This window comes from Podarcis gaigeae, assembly GCF_964106915.1.
Source record: "Podarcis gaigeae genome assembly, chromosome: Z".
Classification (NCBI taxonomy): Eukaryota; Metazoa; Chordata; class Lepidosauria; order Squamata; family Lacertidae; genus Podarcis; species Podarcis gaigeae.
The window spans coordinates 48,853,035-48,870,886 of record NC_139691.1 but is presented as its reverse complement, the minus strand read 5'-3'; the positions used below and the strand labels follow the sequence as shown (position 1 = coordinate 48,870,886).

General features: G+C 49.3%; 2 protein-coding genes across 3 annotated transcripts in view; one reads left to right on the top strand and one right to left on the bottom strand.

Moving 5' to 3' along the window:
* WDR44 (WD repeat domain 44) overlaps nucleotides 1-11,538 on the bottom strand; it is a 48,941-nt gene extending 37,403 nt beyond the window's left edge. Inside the window, exon 1 of one of the 2 annotated variants that reach the window (XM_083722789.1) lies at nucleotides 11,352-11,538. In XM_083722789.1, coding sequence (XP_083578915.1) covers nucleotides 11,352-11,431 — 80 coding nt within the window. In that variant the 5' untranslated portion in view covers nucleotides 11,432-11,538. The remainder of the gene's footprint in view (nucleotides 1-11,351) is intronic. The other variant, XM_083722790.1, reaches the window with a different exon arrangement.
* KLHL13 (kelch like family member 13) overlaps nucleotides 1-17,852 on the top strand; it is a 570,056-nt gene that overhangs the window by 454,828 nt on the left and 97,376 nt on the right. The window lies entirely within an intron of this gene.

Below are 17,852 nucleotides of genomic sequence, written 5' to 3'. Positions count from 1 at the left end.
ATGTTAATTGAGAAGGTGGAAGTAAAACAACCATCACACAGAACTGAAACTGAAAACTGGCTTTGGACAGGGGCTGTCACAAAGCTGAGCAGACCAGGGAGCTCCTGCCACCACCTCCTGAAGCTGGCCTGAGAATATTATGCACCATTTATTCTAATATTCATCTATTTATTATTATATTTTAAATGGTGGTAATTGGCTGAATAATAATAATTTTTATTTATACCCCACCCTCCCCGGGCTCAGGGCAGCTAACACCAAGAAAATTACCATAAAACACAATGGGGGGGTCAATTTATTAAAATATGGGTTAAAATACAATTTAAAATGCAACCTCATTTTAATAATAGCCCATAGATCAAAACCATAAGGGGAGGGAAACATAAGGGTCAGACTGAGTCCAAACCAAAGGCCAGGCGGAACAGCTCTGTCTTGCAGGCCCTGTGGAAAGATGTCAAGTGCCGCAGGGTCCTGGTCTCTTGTGGCAGAGCGTTCCAGCAAGTCGGGGCCAGTACTGAAAAGGCCCTGGCCCTAGTTGAGACCAATCTAATCACCTTGTGGCTTGGGACCTCCAAAGTGTTGTTATTTGTGGGCCTTAAGGTCCTCCATGAGGCAGACCAGGAGAGGCGGTCCCGTAGGTTTGAGGGTCCTAGGTAGAAGAGGTAGCTAATGTGTTGCCCTCCAGATGTTGGACTCCAATTCCCATAGGGAGTTCAGAGGAAGGGCCACAGCTCAGTGGTAGAGCACCTGCTTGGCATGCAGAAGGTTGTGGGTTCAATCCCCAGCATCTCCAAGTGGGGTTGGGAGAGTTGCCCTGCCTGAAACCCTGGAGTGCTGCTGAGAGTCAACGATGCTGAGCTAGATGCCCCAATGGTCTGGCTCAGCAGAAGGTAGCTTTCTGTGTTCCCACCAGTCCCAGCTAGCATGGATGACAGGAACACCTGGAGGGAATCACATTGACTACACCAAAGACAGAGAAAGAAAGAAAGAAAGAAAGAAAGAAAGAAAGGAAGGAAGGAAGGAAGGAAGGAAGGAAGGAGCCTGTCTCTGCTCCACACATACAGTAGAATAGACCTCTTCAGAATTCAGGTACACATAATCACATTTTTGAATTCTCTCTTATGTAAAACACTCTCGGCAAGTAGAAAACTAGCACATCAGGAAACAGGGTGAGCTAGAACCTCTCCCTGATGTATTCTCTCCCCGCCCCACCGCCATGCATACAGTGGGTGAGCATTCAAAAACTGTGCCTCTCCACCTGCAGGGTAAAGTAGTGCTGATCACCTGTCGTTGCACTCTAGAGCAGACCTCACTCACTGCCATTCTTCCTTCTCCATCTTCTGTTGTCAAAGGTACTGTTTGCAACCAGCATCACTGATTCCACCAAGATCAGCAAATGTTTTGAGGTCAAAATGGGAAGGCACCACCAGGAGCTACATTTCCTGTTTGCATAAACGGAGCAAAAGCTAAGGAGTCTAAGGAGAGCGCCCCAATCTGGGCCAACAAGCAATCCAAAGGCCACCCTCACAGCCCCCTCAAATGCACAAACACTTCCCAAGGCTGCCTCAGTCGACAGAGAAAGAGAAAGCAAAAAGAGGGAGAGAGAGAGATGGCCTAAGCTGGGTCTGCTCACAGGGTGGCCTCTTCTCAGGCTTATGGCCCAGGTGTGGGAAAGCTTTGGCCCTCCAGTTGTTGCTGAACTACAACTCCCACCCATTGGCTGATGGGAGCTGTAGTTCAGCAACCTCTTGAAAGCCAAAGATCCCAGTGGTTGTTTGCAAGTCAGCAAGGTGGTCAGACAGGATTCAAGAAGGAACAGCTCTGAAGCGACCTGGCAAGCAGAAGCAGAGAGAATGCGTGCACGAGGGAAAGACAGAACACAGGGAGGATGTGGAGACACCCCTCTCCCTTGCCACAAAGGGCTGAACATTCTACATAGAAGTAGGGCTCCTTTCACCCATCTTTAACTTATTTTTAAATTTTATAAATCATGCTTTAAGCAATGACCACATGCAACAGCCCAGCGAACACTAAATAGTGTTCTTAGCAGCACAGCACATGGGTAAATGTTCAAGCAACTGATTTGTCTGGCAGACAGATTTTGCACACCCCCCCCAAATGCTCAGAAGAAAGCACTCAGCTCATCCAAAGAACAATATTTTTTATTACGCAAGTGAATTGCAAAGGCTTATCATCCATAGCTACCTTGCTCTCTGACCATTTTCCCCTTTATTTAATCTAATTTTATCTGGAGCACAAGTTGAGAACATTTAAAAAGAGTACTTTGAAAAAAATGTGTGGAATGGAACACAGTATTATATGGGACAGGGGGAGGGCGGGTGTGGGGGATTCCCTGGTCCTGAATGGGATAACTGTGCCCCTGAAGGACAAGGTGTGCAGCCTGGGAGTCATTTTGGACTCACAGCTGTCCATGGAGGCACAGGTTAATTCTGTGTCCAGGGCAGCTGTCTACCAACTCCATCTGGTACACAGGCTGAGACCCTACCTGCCCGTAGACTGTCTCGCCAGAGTGGTGCATGCTCTAGTTATCTCTTGCTTGGACTACAGCAATGCACTCTATGTGGGGCTACCTTTGAAGGTGACCCGGAAACTGGTCAGAATCCAGAATGCGGCAGCTAGACTGGTGACTGGGAGTGGCCGCCGGGACCACATAACACCAGTCCTGAGAGATTTGCATTGGCTCCCAGTACGTTTCCGAGCACAATTCAAAGTGTTAGTGCTGACCTTTAAAACCCTAAACAGCCTCCGTCCTGTATACCTGAAGGAGTGTCTCCAACTCCATCGTTCTGCCCGGACACTGAGGTCCAGCACCAAAGGCCTTCTGGTGGTTCCCTCACTGCGAGAAGCCAAGTTACAGGGAACCAGGCAGAGGCCCTTCTCGGTAGTGGCGGCCATCCTGTGGAACGCCCTCCCTTCAGATGTGAAGGAAATAAGCAGCTGTCCTATCTTTAAAAGACATCTGAAGGCAGCCCTGTTTAGGGAAGTTTTTAATATTTAATGCTATATTGTTTTTTAACACTTGGACAAGTGAAACTGACCACCTGTCTCCTTAATCCTCGCCCATCCTGGCTGATAAAAGTGAGCCGGGAAGGGCTGGGCGATGGGCTTTGTGGGGTGGTGAATGCTTCCCTCTGTGAGGGAGCCTTCCCAGACCCACTGAAAGAGGCGGTCATTAAACCGCTTCTTAAAAAAACATCTTAGACCCGGCCAATGTGGCCAACTATCGCCCCGTCTCAAATCTACCATTCTTGGGCAAGGTGATTGAGCGGGTGGTTGCTGAACAACTCCAAGCACGCCTGGAGGATGCGGACCATTTGGATCCCTTCCAATAGGGATTTAGACCTCACCATGGGACTGAAACTGCCTTGGTCTCACTGGTCAATGATCTCCAGCAGGCTAGGGACAAAGGTGAGAGCGGTTTCCTAGTTCTGCTGGATCTCTCAATGGCCTTTGACACCACTGACCATAACATCCTTCTGGACCGTCTAGGGGGCTGGGAGCTGGGGGCACTGTTATATGGTGGTTCCGCTCCTTTCTCCTGGGCTGTGTCCAGAAAGTGGTGTTGGGGGATGAATGTTCAGACCCCTGGGCTCTCACTTGTGGGTGCCTCAGGGTTCCGTCCTCTCCCCCATGCTTTTTAATACCTATATGAAGCTGCTGGGAGAGATCATCAGGGGGTTTGGGCTGAGTGTTCATCAGTATGCAGTTGACACCGAGCTCTACCTCTCTTTCAAATTGGAACCAGTGAAGGCGGTGAAGGTCCTATGTGAGTGCCTGGAGGCGGTTGGAGGATGGATGGCGGCTAACAGATTGAGGTTGAATCCTGACAAGACAGAAGTACTGTTTTGGGGGGACAGGAGACGGGTGGGTGTGGAGGACTCCCTGGCCCTGAATGGGGTAACTGTGCCCCTGAAGGACGAAGTGCGCAGCCTGGGAGTCATTTTGGACTCACAGCTGTCCATGGAGGCGCAGGTCAATTCTGTGCCCAGGGCAGCTGTTTATCAGCTCCATCTGGTACGCAGGATGAGACCCTTCCTGCCCGCAGACTGTCTCACCAGAGTGGTGCATGCTCTAGTTATCTCTTGCTTGGACTACTGCAATGCGCTCTATGTGGGACTACCTTTTAAGGTGACCCAGAAACTACAACTAATCCAGAATGCGGCAGCTAGACTGCTGACTGGCAGCGGCTGCCGAGACCATATTACACCAGTTCTGAAAGACCTACATTGGCTCCCAGTACGTTTCCGAGCACAACTCAAAGTGTTGTTGAAGACCTTTAAAGCCCTAAATGGCCTCTGTCCTCTAAATCTGAAGGAGCGTCTCCATCCCCATCGTTCTGCCCAGACACTGAGGTCCAGCACCAAGGGCCTTCTGGCGGTTCCCTCATTGCGAGAAGTGAGGTTACAGGGAACCAAGCAGAGGGCCTTCTCGGTAGTGGCGCCTGCCCTGTGGAACGCCCTCCCTTCAGATGTGAAGGAAATAAGCAGCTACAGTGGTGCCCCGCAAGACAAATGCCTCGCAAGACGGAAAACTCGCTAGACGAAAGGGTTTTCTGTTTTTGAGGTGCTTTGCAAGACGAATTTCCCTATGGGCTTGCTTCACAAGACAAAAACGTATTGCGAGTTCTTGCGAGTTTTTTTCCTCCCCCCCCCCCTTTTTCTAAGCCGCTAAGCCGCTAAGAGCTGCTAAGCCGCTAATGGCCGTGCTTCACAAGACGAAAAGACTCGTGGAACAAATTATTTTCGTCTTGCGAGGCACCACTGTATCCTATCTTTAAAAGACATCTGAAGGCAGCCCTGTTTAGGGAGGTTTTTAATATTTAATGCTGTACTGTTTTTAACACTCGACTGGGAGCTGCCCAGAGTAGCTGGGGAAACTCAGCCAGATGGGCGGGGTATAAATAAATTATTACTGTTGTTGTTGTTTATTATTATTATTATTATTATTATTGGCATGTTATTACAGTGCAACGCATGCCCCCCCATCTTAATTTCAAGGTAAATTGACAAATAAAGATTTTGCAATACCGCATAGGTAAACTACTTAGAGATTAAAACAAAAAAATTCCTTCCAGTAGCACCTTAAAGACCAACTAAGTCAGTTCTTGGTATGAGCTTTCGTGTGCATGCACACTTCTTCAGATACACTTCTTCAGTGTATCTGAAGAAGTGTGCATGCACACGAAAGCTCATACCAAGAACTGACTTAGTTGGTCTTTAAGGTGCTACTGGAAGGAATTTTTTTGTTTTGACTATGGCAGACCAACACGGCTACCTATCTGTAATTAGAGATTATTGTTAGGGTGAGCAACATTATAAAATACGTAACAATTTAATCAGACAATGCCTCTCTAGCCCCGGGGCCCTGTTAGAGACAGTGACCATCTTTCAGCAACTAAGGCTGATGCACCACATACATACACACACAAACACAGAGGCACTCTCCAGACTTAGCTACAAAGCTAGACAGCAAACTTTTGATCAGAAGCCTCGTTTGATGTCTGGAATGTTACACATAATAGCCAAATTAAAACTGCCTCTGACATTTGTAGTGCACAGCGAACCTCAACAGGGGGTGGAATAGGAGTGCTTTTTGGAACTAAAAGAATTAAGGGAAAGGCTGGGGAAAGAGAGAGACAAAATGCAAGTCCCCCAAAGTGGACAGCTTGCTTTGCTAAAGACCCCACACTCAGTGGTGCACTGCTATTGAGGTCTGAAGAGCCAAACCTGCTCCTAAGAGTGTAAGAGGAGCCCTGATGGATGCCCCATCTAGTCCAGCCTCCTGTTCTCACAGTGGCTGACCCTTCCTGTGGTTTCCAGCAGCTGGTAATCAGAAGCAACAGTGGAGGCAGGGCATACTCACTGATCCAGCCTCATTTGTCCCATCCTCTTTTAAAGCCATCCAGGTTGGTGGCCACCACTGCCTTCTGTGAGAGTCAGTTTCATGGCTGAACTATGTGCTGCATGAATAAGTCATTTTTTAAAAAATCTGTCCTGAATCTTCCAACTTTCTGCCTCACTGGATGTCCACGAATTCCAGTGCTATGGGAGAGGGAGGAAAAAATTCTTTATCCATTCTCTCCAAGCCATGCATAATTCTGAAAGCTTCTATCATGTCACCTCCTGCTCACCTTCTCTCTAAGCTAAAAACTCTTTAAATGCTGCAACCTTTCCTCTGCAGCAGAGACTTCCTGGTTCACGGCCCTCAATGCTGCAGCAGCCCATAGGCTGCTGGCTAGAAATATATATCCTGGGCCTTTGGGGAGGCTTGCCACGAGTACTTTGTTCTGTTCTGCTGATCTAAACCACAGGTGCCTCTAGCCTAGTATAAGACTACTCTGACTGGCAGCAGCTCTTCCACAGAGGCCCATCCCAGCCACCAAGATGTTTTTGACTGGAGATGAAAAGCATTGAAACTTGGGGCCTTTGGGGAACCTGCACTGAGCAGGTGCTCCTACAAACCATCTTAGTGCCACTCTATTTGTAGGCCAACACATTTCCAAGCTACTGCTTCATTTGTTAGCAACCTTGAATACTGTTCACAATAGAAAAGCAACCTGCAAATAAATGGAACCATTAATCCAAGGAAGCTAATGCCGAAACAGTCCCCCGGCCACACTGAGTAGGGTCATGAACCTCTCGCACTTCTTATGCCAGTAAGCCCAGTGGGCTCTACCTTTCCATCTTCCTCCACCCTCTGCTCCTGTCACATATTATTAAGGGGAGCAAATAGTGGGGGAGCTCCCTCCTTTCTTAAAACCAGCAAATCTCATGCACAATGCAAAACCTCAAGGCCTTCTCAAAATGCTATTCAGGATCCACAATAACTACCGTATTTTTCGCTCTATAAGACACACTTTTCCCCTCCTAAAAAGTAAGGGGAAATGTGTGTGCGTCTTATGGAGAGAATGCAGGCGGGAGGCTCTGCTCAGTGCTCCCTTTAAAGAGCCGCACATGCGCTCCGCACGCTCCTTAAAGGGAGCGTGGCTCTTGCGGGAGCCTTCCTCCTGCTGCCCAGGAGAGGCTGTGCATGGCTATCCCACAAGCCAGGACAGCAAGGGGATCGCTGCGCCCCGCTTGCTGTCCTGGCTTGTGGGGTAGCCGCGGCTTCGGTGGCTATACCATAAGCCAAAACAGCAAGAGGCTATCCCAGAAGCCAGATCCCTCTTGCTGTTCTGGCTTCTGTGATTCAGAATATTTTTTTTCTTGTTTTCCTCCTCCAAAAACTAGGTGCGTCTTATGGTCTGGTGCGTCTTATAGAGTGGAAAATACGGTATTTGATGTATCTGTTTGATGTTATGCAATCAAGAACAGGAATGGTAAATTAATCATTATTCATAATCAACCTGAAAAGGGGGGGGGGGGGAGAGACCTGAAGCAGCCTCTCTCGCCCTGCCCTGAACTTATTAACAGCTTGCCAGTGTTTTCATTTGTTTTTTAAATCTGAAATAAAGAATTGGAGACCTGAGCCTTCCAAAAAGACTGCAGCGACAGCAGTTTTTAATCAGCAATACAAACAAACCTTAATGCACTTTGCTAAACACACAGCATGAAATGTGAAATTTAAGAGCGAAACAGCCCCTCCACCCTCTCTCTTTTTCTAGGCAACTGGCTGACTTAAAAAATATCAACTGATGAAGGAGGGTAATTAAGCCTGCAGCCTTCCTCTTGTAACCAAATGGACTATTTCTGCGTGACTGCTCCAGCACTCCAAACAGGTCCATAAATCACTTTTATCCCAGAAAAACCCTGTTATTTGAATATTTGTCTGTGTGTAACTACTTTAGATTATTTGTGCCGCACTGACAACCTGAAAGCAGAACACCCAACTTTCTTCTGCTTAGAAACACACACCAGACAAACCCAAAATCTTTTTACGTGATCACCCAGAGTCCATGGCTTTTTACAAGCACAGTCTACTCCAAACAAAGACAACCAGAAAGAAGACTGTTTCTGTGGACTGGGATTTTCGCCTTGAGCCACTCTCCACCTCCTGGAACTTGTACAATGCCACCAACCGCTAGAAGACTCTGTGGATCACTCACAAGATCTACTCATCTGGGTTGGCATACTGGTCATCAACCAATCACTAAAGTCCATCAACAGTTCCTTCTGCCTCTGGAGGAATAGCTTGGAACTCGCCCATGAGGAAGAGGCCCAAATCAGTGGTACAGCAGCAGTGTTCATTTCACAGCCTCTCTAGAAAACTACATCCAGTTAGCAAACACAACATTGGGCTAGATGTATTAATGACCTGACTCAGTACAAGGCAGATCCGCGGGTCCATGGAAAGGCTGATTCCATGGCTGGTATCTTTTTCATCAACCAGCTCCTCTGGATCAGACTTCCCAGCCTGGTGCTTTCCAGTAATTTTGGAAATTCCATCAGCCCCAGCCAACACAGCTGATAGGATCTGTAGTTCAAAACATATGGGCCAGGGAAAGCTGATCAAGAGAGAAGTGTCTGAGAATTGTACCATAACACCAGCTACCAGGAAGCAGAAGAGGCTTCTGTAAACATCTTCACTTTATACTTTGTGTTCTGCACATGTTTAAATTGTCAGCAGCTTTGAGCGCCAGTCTTGGCTGAAAAGTGAGGCAGAAATATAACGTGAAGAAAGGTTAAGGTCTGCAGCTGGTGAAAAACAGAAAGATAGAATACTACAAGCAGCCACAGAATAGCTGCTATGCTATGTTACTGGGGGGCTGCTCCTCAAAACCCAGAATTATAATCTCCACCAGAGCATGAAAGCATCCAACTGTTTTATCAGAAAACAGACAGTTTATCTATGAAGTTTGATTCTGCATTCATTTTAGACACACACTCACACGCTGCAGTAAAACAGGCTGATGTTATTGTGGGGAGGGAACTGGTCACTTCCAAATCCTTGAACTGGCCAAGAAACTGCCCACTTTAAAGTTTGCTCCCTCCTTTAATCTTAAGCAGCAATGGGAATTCTAAGTCCACCTGTTACTTCCTGCACTGATGCTTCTAAGACCTAAGCAGAGCCTTCAGCAACCTGGAGCCCTCTAGATGTTTTGAACTCCAGATGGGAAGAGTTGAAGATAGACCTATACAGTGGTACCTCGGGTTACATACGCTTCAGGTTACATAGGCTTCAGGTTACAGACTCTGGGAGCCACAGAACTGCACCTCTGCAGGACAGAGGAGACAACCTGTTGCAGAGCACCTACAACTCACAGAGCTGAATCTTGGTGGTTGTTACTAGCCTGGGAAGGAGGAGGGGCAGAGGAAGAGAGCCCATAGTCAGAGTAACTGTTGCAGGAAAAGTAGGCTTGTAAAGAATGCAGGAAGGGGTGTGTTCTGCACTGAAAAATGCAATTCGTTGTTGTGTTTTTATTTTTTAAAGAACAACTCCTACATTGGCAAACAAATCTGCTGACTTCAGGATTTTCCCCAGAAGTGAGATCTGATTCATGGAAGTGAACACTCCCTCCTCAGAAATGGAACCAGAAGGGAGAGCATGACAGTGACAACAGCAGTCCCAAGTTAAGTGTGGTGTTTACACTGCCTGGAACATTTCAAACTTTGCCAACACGACAGTCCTGATGTGCGTGACCTGCATCTGTGTCAACACCCATGCCGCAACTAGAGACCAAACTCACCCACCCCAATCTGCACCCATCTGCAGGCAGACAAGCTGCTGGCAAACAGCAGCACCACCAGGCCCACAAAACAACCCACCTGCCAGACTGCTGAGCACCCAGCTCTAACATGTTGCCTACCAAAGTATCACACCCCCTTTCAGGAACAGGGGATTTTTGACCCAACCCTTCTCTTACAATTGGCTTGCTGCTAAGAAAACGGAAGAGGAAGAATGACAGTGATTTGTGTGTTTTGTTTTTCCTGACAGCTGGGTGCCAGAAGGGCAGCATGCAGCAAGGATAGCAACCTTCTTGCTTGGACCAGCTCACAGCCATCCCCTTGATAGGAAAACTGGGAACTCAAATCAGCAAAGGGGGCAGCAGAACACCACACACACAGAGGGAAGCTTGAAAAAGGAGGGAGGCAGCTTCATAAAAAGGACAAGGCAGAAAAAAGCAGCACTAGCTCTGGGGCATGAGCTAGACTGCCATGTCCACAAAGGCACGAATCAGGAAAAAGCAGCCCAGAAGGGAGGGAGATAGGGTTGCCATGGTCCCAGGATGCCTGGGACAGAATATGATGCTAAGAGAACATGGATCCACCTGGCCAAGGGGGTGACATGAGGTTGTAATAAGCAAGGGCAGGAAGGCAGGACAATGAATTGGGGGTTAGGTAAGGAAGAGGTTTGAAGAAGCCAAGAGACAGTGGTGGGAGACCAGTGTTTAAACGTCGCATTGGGCCATGAAGCTCACTGGGTGGCCTTGTTGCTGTCACTGCCTCTCTGCCTAACCTACCTAGCAGGGCTGTTGTGAGGATCAAATGAGGAGGAGGACAACCATGTACACTACATTGAGCTCCTGGGAGGGAAAGGCGGGATATAAATGCAGTAAATAAATAAAAAGGAGGAGAGCCAGGAGGAAGAGCTGGCTGAACCAGCTGCTGGGAGTTTTGTGGGAGGGGGTTATTGGTCTGAAGTTTTTACCTGCCTAAATCAACTCTGCAGTTCACTTCTATTTACATTTGGGTTTTCGGGTGCTGGTGGGCTGTAGTTGCAGGGACAGGTGCAAATAGGAGAACCAGGGGAGAGAGGTGGCAGGAACGGTGCTGGAAGCATGCAAAAGGAAAAGGGAGAGCAACGCAGCAAATACCTAATGGTGGGGAGCGAGAGGGAGGAGAGCTGGCTGCTCAATGGCAGCAGTTTAGTGCAATCTGCACTGAAGTTTAAATCCGAATTAGGCTTGTCGGGTTCACGCCTTGGTCTCCCTTTGAGAGCCAGGCTATAAAGAAGTGGATGGTGAGAGAAGAGAAGAGAAGAGAAGAGAAGAGAGCAGGCTGGCCACGGGCAGCAGCTCGGTGCAATCCGAATTAAGGCTTCGATTCGGATTAGGCTTGCTTCGGGTCGCGCAGTACCACCACCCCTTTCCCTGCTGCAAGGGGGGGGGAGGGAGGTGGGCGGGAGAGGCAGGAACAGTAGAATGGGAGAGCTGCCTGGGCGAAGAGGCAGCGCTTCGCCGTAATCGGAATTAAAGGTGCGCCCTCCTGCTCCGCTACCCGCCCGCCACGCAACCCCATTAAGCAGGGACAGAAAGGAGCTGGGGGGTCTCTGGCGGGGCAGGCAGCTTGTTCAGCGTGCTTCATCTTAATCGAGGCTCTGATCCGGAGTCGATCCGGATCGTGCGTACTCCCGAGGCGGCGCCTCCCTGCCTCCCTCCCTCCCTAACTCACGCCGAGGGGCTCCCTCCGTGCTGGGCGACATCCTCGGGCGCGTCGTAGAAGAGCTCCTCGGTGTCGGAGTCGGACGCCATGCGGACGCGAAGCGGCGGACGGACCCACAAGGGAAACCGGAGCAGAAGTGGCGGCGGCGGCGGCGGCAGCAACCGGGCCGGGCCTCGCGCGCGAAGTCTCGCGAGAGAGGGCTGGGGGGGGAGAGGGAGAAGGGGAGGGAAGCTGCAGAGCTACGAAGAGGGAAGCGAAGAGTTGGAGGGGTAGCCGGAGAGACACTTCTGGGTTCCACTCTCCCAGGGTTTCCCCCAGCAATCTGAGACTGTGCCTGCATGAAGCTCTAACTTCTCTTCATACCTCTTCCTGTTCTGGGAGACAAGGCAGGAGGGGATTGCTCATTTGTATGTACAGTATTAACATTAACTGTTAATCCATCCCCTACATATTGCTTGCTGTCAGCTCCCCAAGGCAAAGTGTAAGCAGTGATTTATTTTTTTTCTGAGGGTACTGAAGGTTGTGCAGCACCTATCTTTTCTAGAAAGAAAAGCACTGGTTAAAAATGTGGCACTAACTAACAACTTCATAGTGAGTTCCGGCATCTTTTTTTCTAGAACAAAAGCACAGAGTTTTATTTTAAATAACTGCAGTAAACACAATAGTCATCAGCAGGAAGAAGGCATAACTATCAGATCATGGAATCACTCTGAAAGATGCCAAAGCATGCAGTACAGTGTGGAACAAGCCCCACACCATGAATAGGAGAGGAACATGTTGCCCCATCATCTGAGAATTTCACATCACTGCCTGGAAGTTAATATGCGCTTCTCAGCTGCATCTTAATAAACAAAGGTGCTTGTGCCATCCAATCAAAAATTAGGAGCAAGAGAGCAGGGAGAGAATATCTGAAGGAACATGGAGGGGGACATATTATGCTTTGGGGGTGTTTTTCTGCTAAGGGGACAGGACACCTTCACCGCATCGAACGGGACCATGTATCGTCAAATCTTGGGTGAGCACCTCCTTCCCTCAGCCAAGGCATTGAAAATGGGTCGAGGATGGGTATTCCAGCATGACAATGATCCAAAACACACAGCCAAGGCAACAAAGGAGTAGCTCAAGAAGAAGCACATTAAGGTCCTGGAGTAGCCTAGCAAGTCTCCAGACTGTAATCCCATTGAAAATCTGTGGAGGGAGCTGAATGTTCGAGTAGCTACACATCAGCCTCGAAATCTTACTGACTTGGAGAGGATCTGCAAAGAGGAGTGGGGCAAAATACCTCCTGAGTTGTGTGCAAACCTGGTGGCCACCTACAAGAAAAGTCTGACCTCTGTAATTGCCAACAGGGGTTTTGCCACCAATTACTAAGTCATCTTTTGCAAAGGGATCAAATGCTTATTTCACTCATAATTCACATCAATCTCTGACTTTTGTCTTCTGGATTTCTGGGGGTTTTCCTGCTGTTATTCGGTCTCTCACAGCTACAATAAACCTACCAGGACTCTGTCGAAGATGGCACCTGAAGTAAGTCTCCTGTGAGCCTCAGCAGAGTGAGTAGGAGCTTTTAAAAAAATAATAAGGAAAAAAGACACACTCCCGGAAAACAAGCTTATATTGCAGCCAGATAAGGACTCTGGGAGTTGCCGGACAGCATTTTAAACATCCTCCCTTCCTTTGAGGCTCTTTGAAATCCCGATGAAGCCATCCAAAACTCCTTGAGGTTATTTAAAACTATATGAGGCTAATTACAACGCTCCGAGTTTCCTTCAAACAAAGCCCTCAAATATACGGACAGGAAAAAGTAACTCAAATCTAGTCCGGGGATGGTACTCAGGTGGCAAACGGGCAAATTTAGCAGGGGATCAAATACTTTCCCCCCTCACTGTACACAGAGCCCTTCCTTTGGTTTCCTTACACCTCACGAGGGGCCTGGCCCCACACCCAACAGAGTGGCAGCTTGAACCATGGATCACCACTTCAGAGGGGACCCAATGTTGTTGCATAGCCTTTAGATTCCCTTTCTCCAGAGAAGCAAACTCCAGCAACTGCTCAGAAGGATCTTCTAGTTCAAATCCTATCAGGGTGTAGGGCAACCGGGAGGTGTGGAGGCTGGGTATGATGTCCATTGAGGAAGAATGTGCTTTGATTGGCTGTGTAGTTCTGAAGGCCATTCATCCCTAGGTTTGACTGACTTTCTCCCTGCTATGTACAAGGCCTGAAGTAAGGAAGACAAAGCTTCTCTGCTCCTTGCTCCTCAAATTGCAATGCAAACATGTGCATATTAGGTACTAGGAGGAATGCTGACTAAAATACTGATGAATTTTCACAAGGCCTTTATCATATTTTTAACAAAATGCAAACTGTTCTATACGTTTTCACATGGAAAGAGGTGAGTGAGCAGAAAGTACCCCCTAGTGGGACAGTGAGCCAGTGGCACAACCAAGGCCATCACTTGTGAAGTCCTGAGGCTGCCTGGTCTTCAGTGCTTGAAGTGATGTTCTCCTGCACCAGCTGATGCCCTCCAGATGCTTAGGACTACAGTCCCCACCAGAGCCCCTCATTCATTTAGGTGTTCATGCTATGTAATCATGTACACGCTGAATAACAACAATAAAATGGATGCCAGGGCCATTATCAGCAATAAAGTTTTCTTATTTGCAGATAACACAAAGCACTTTGGAGCAAAAAGTGACCGAGGAAGGGTAACATCAATATCAGTGAGCTCCCGTTGCTCGGTCCCTGCTCCTGCCAACCTAGCAGTTTGAAAGCACGTCAAAAAGTGCAAGTAGATAAATAGGTACTGCTCCGGGGGGGAGGTAAACGGCATTTCCGTGCGTTGCTCTGGTGTCAGTGTTCCGTTGCGCCAGAAGCGGCTTAGTCATGCTGGCCACATGACCTGGGAAAACCATTTGGAGAACAGACAAACTCCGTCTCCCTCGGCCTGTAAAGTGAGATGAGCACCGCAACCCCAGAGTCGTTCGTGACTGGACTTAACTGTCAGGATCCCTTTACCTTTATGAAGATTAAGGCACACCTCAAAAATCAAAATGATTTTACAGTCATCCATTACAGACTGTCCTCGGGTCTGGTATTGGACCACTTCAATCGGATAGTCCCTGCCGAAATAGACAGATCCTCCGAGCTGGAAGGCCCACCACTTGCCCCCTTGACCCGTGCCCGTCCTGGCTGATTAGAGCGTGTACAGATGAGGTGCGCCCCCCCCCCCCCGGGTGAGATCATCAATCAGTCCCTTGGCACAGGGACTTTCCCAGGGGAGTCGAAGGAAGCAGTGCTGCATCCGCTCTTAAAGAAAACATCTCTAGATCCTTTAAATCTATCCAATTACCGCCCGGTTTCGAATCTTCCATACCCGGGTAAGGTAATTGAGAGGGCAGTTGCTGAACAGCTTAGTAAGTATCTGGATGACCCATTTCAGTTTGGCTTTTGCCCTGGTTATGGGACTGAGACGGCTTTGGTCGTCCTAACAGATGATCTCCATAGACAGCTGGATCGAGGCGGGTCGGGACTGCTGATTCTCTTAGATCTGTCAGCAGCCTTCAACATAGTTGATCACGAACTTTTGGACCACCGCCTTGCCGACGTGGGGATTCAGGGCACAGTTCAACAATGGCTGCGCTCCTTTATCTCAGGTCAGGGACAGAGGGTGGCGCTAGGGAGGGAGTTGTTGCCGTGGCACTCCTTGGTGTGTGGAGTCTCGCAGGGTGCAATCCTTTCCCTGATACTTTTAAATATCTTTATGCATCCCCTTGACCAGATTGTCCGGAGGTTTGGGCTGGGTTGTCATCAATATGCTGATGACACCCAGCTTTATCTGTTGATGGACGGCCGCCCTGACTCGGCCCCGGACACACTGACCAGATGCTTGGAAGCTGTGGCTGGATGGCTGCGTGGGAGCCACTTAAAGTTAAATCCTTCGAAGACAGAGATCCTCTGGCTGGGTCCGGACGACATGGGGTTGGGGGGCCAACTCCCATATTTTGCGGGGGCCTCAAATAGTGCCAGCGCCTTCTGTCAAGAGCTTGGGTGTAACCTTCGATGCCTCCCTTTCCATGGAGGCGCAGATTGCACCCACAGCAAAAGTGGCATTTTCCCATCTCCACCATATTAAGCAGTTGATCCCTTACCATTCTCGCCCTGATTTGGCCACAGTGATCCATGCGACGGTCACCTCCAGGCTTGATTATTATAACTTGGTCTACGCGGGGCTGCCCTTGAAGCTGACCCAGAAACTCCAGCAGGTGTAGAATGCTGCAGCGAGGCTCCTTACGGGGTCCTTGCCATGGGATCACATTAATCCAGTGCTTTACCAACAGTAATCCTCCAGCCTCTCCTGCAGAGGCTCAGGGCAGAGAGGCGGAGGGAACTAAGTTCTCGCAGGAGGAGTGCTCGCTTCCAGGCCAGGTGAGGCGAGTCACCTGTGGACCGGGGCCGCCCTATGCCTCAGAGGAGATAAAGGCCAGCCCACCCAGTCCCAGGTTGCGGGAGCAACATTGTTGGTTACCTGTTCCTGCAGGCACCCTGTCCTGCTTTCTGCCAGAGTTCCTGGCCACGCTCGACTCCGTGCCTTGGACCCCGCTTCAGCCTTGGACCGGACACAGACCACGCCTCATGGTAACCCCCCCCCCCGGAACAGCACAGGTACATTTGTAGTCTGCGCAGATGCGGACCGAACCATTAGGCTTGACAGGTGTGACGATCAGGGTTTCCCAGGGGGCATTAGGCACAGGCTCCAGCACTCCTTGCTCCATAAGCTGGTCCAGTTCCTCGCCTATACGGGGTTTCAGGGTGGATGGGAGCCGGCGGGCCTTGATCCTGACAGGTCGTACTGCGGGGTCAAGCTATAGGGCAATGGGGGGAGTACACTGTCCCAATTTCCCTTCACCCCCCCCCCCGGAAATTCCTTGCATGTAGCGTCCACATCCACTTGTAAGTTAGTGCGGTTCACCCCGGTGATGGCTAGCTCCAGTGGTCCAAACCATGCCAATCCCAGTAGGCTAACGTAGGGGCCCTAGACCACAAGCAAGTCCATTTGCCACGACCACCCTCAATATTGCACCCTGAAGGTCCCCACCCCCATTGTGGAGACCTTACGTTTATGGAAGTCCCGAATAGTAAATGGGGCCGGCCTGAATTTGGGACCCCCACTAGGACACAGTTTCCTTAAGGTCCTTGCTGAGATTATGGATAGAGTTGAACCCGTGTTGTAGCAGGAACCCCCCCCAATCATTCTGTTTGTACAAACTTCACACACACACACAACATACGCCACATTTCTGTTTTAAATTCATAGAAAATCAACCATACATCGGATTTGCACTGTTCCATTTTTATTTTACTCCATATGACAAGAACTAACAAAGGGGGGTGGCTTAGTCCTGGTCAGCCATAATCCCTTCACCGTCTCAGCACATCCACAGGAGCCCTGCCCATGCCAACCCTGATGATCCCAGACAGAAGACAATCAAGATCACAAAGAACTTGCATATGGGAGTGGATTCAGCATGGACTGAAACAAAGGACAATGATCAGATCTTCCCTCAGGGGGCAGGAAACTGCAAACTCCCCTTTGTCCTCTGGAAAGTACTCATGGGGAGGGGGGAAGGGAGGAACCAGCCAGGTGACAAGACACTCAGGTTACCACCAACTCCTCCCTCAACCCCTCCTTTCTGTAATGTATGCATGATGTTACCACCACAACTCCTCCCTCAACACCTCCTTTCTGTAATGTATGCATGATGTTTCTGGGGGTGGGCTTGATCTAGAGGAGGGGAATTTCAAAAGTTTTTATAAGACCTTGCACACTATTCTTCTGGGTCTTTCCTCTCTCCTGCAAGTGAGGGGAATACCCTGTGGCAACAGTTCAATAAAGGCCAAGCCTACAGGCTGCTGTTTTGCTCCAAGTTATCCTGGTTGGTGTCTTTGTTTTGTCCAAGGAAGGGAGCCTTCGGATTTTTCCTGTAACAGTTTGGCGACCATGCTCAGGGACACTTGGTTCTCCTGCGAAGGTGAGGAGGGAGATAGAGGGGATTGGGCGCCACTGGGCAACCTTAGCCCAGGGATCCTTCTTCCTCTCCCTGCCTCCTCTTTGTGGGCGGTAATCAATCGTCACCAAAAGCCCAACCAGGGGGAGCAAAGGCAAGGTCAAGCCGGCTAAGGGGAAAGGATCCCGGGATCCGCGGGGGACATCTTCGAACGTGAGTATGGTTTGAAGTAAATACATTGGGAGGGGGGTGGAGAAGCAGCGTCCCCACGACAGCCAGACTTTCCTTCTTTCATTTCTGACGTAGCCCCTCAGAGTCGGCCGGGTGCGTCTTAAACTCTCCCCTTTTCTCCCCCGATTCTCCCCTTTCGGATAGTGGCCAGGGAAATCGCGGAACTTTACTGTCTGGCGTTACCTCTCGGAGTCATCTAGGAGCGTCAAAACCTTTCCCTTTCTCTCCCCCCAATTTCTTACACGGAGCGTGGCCGGGGAAATTGTGGTACCTT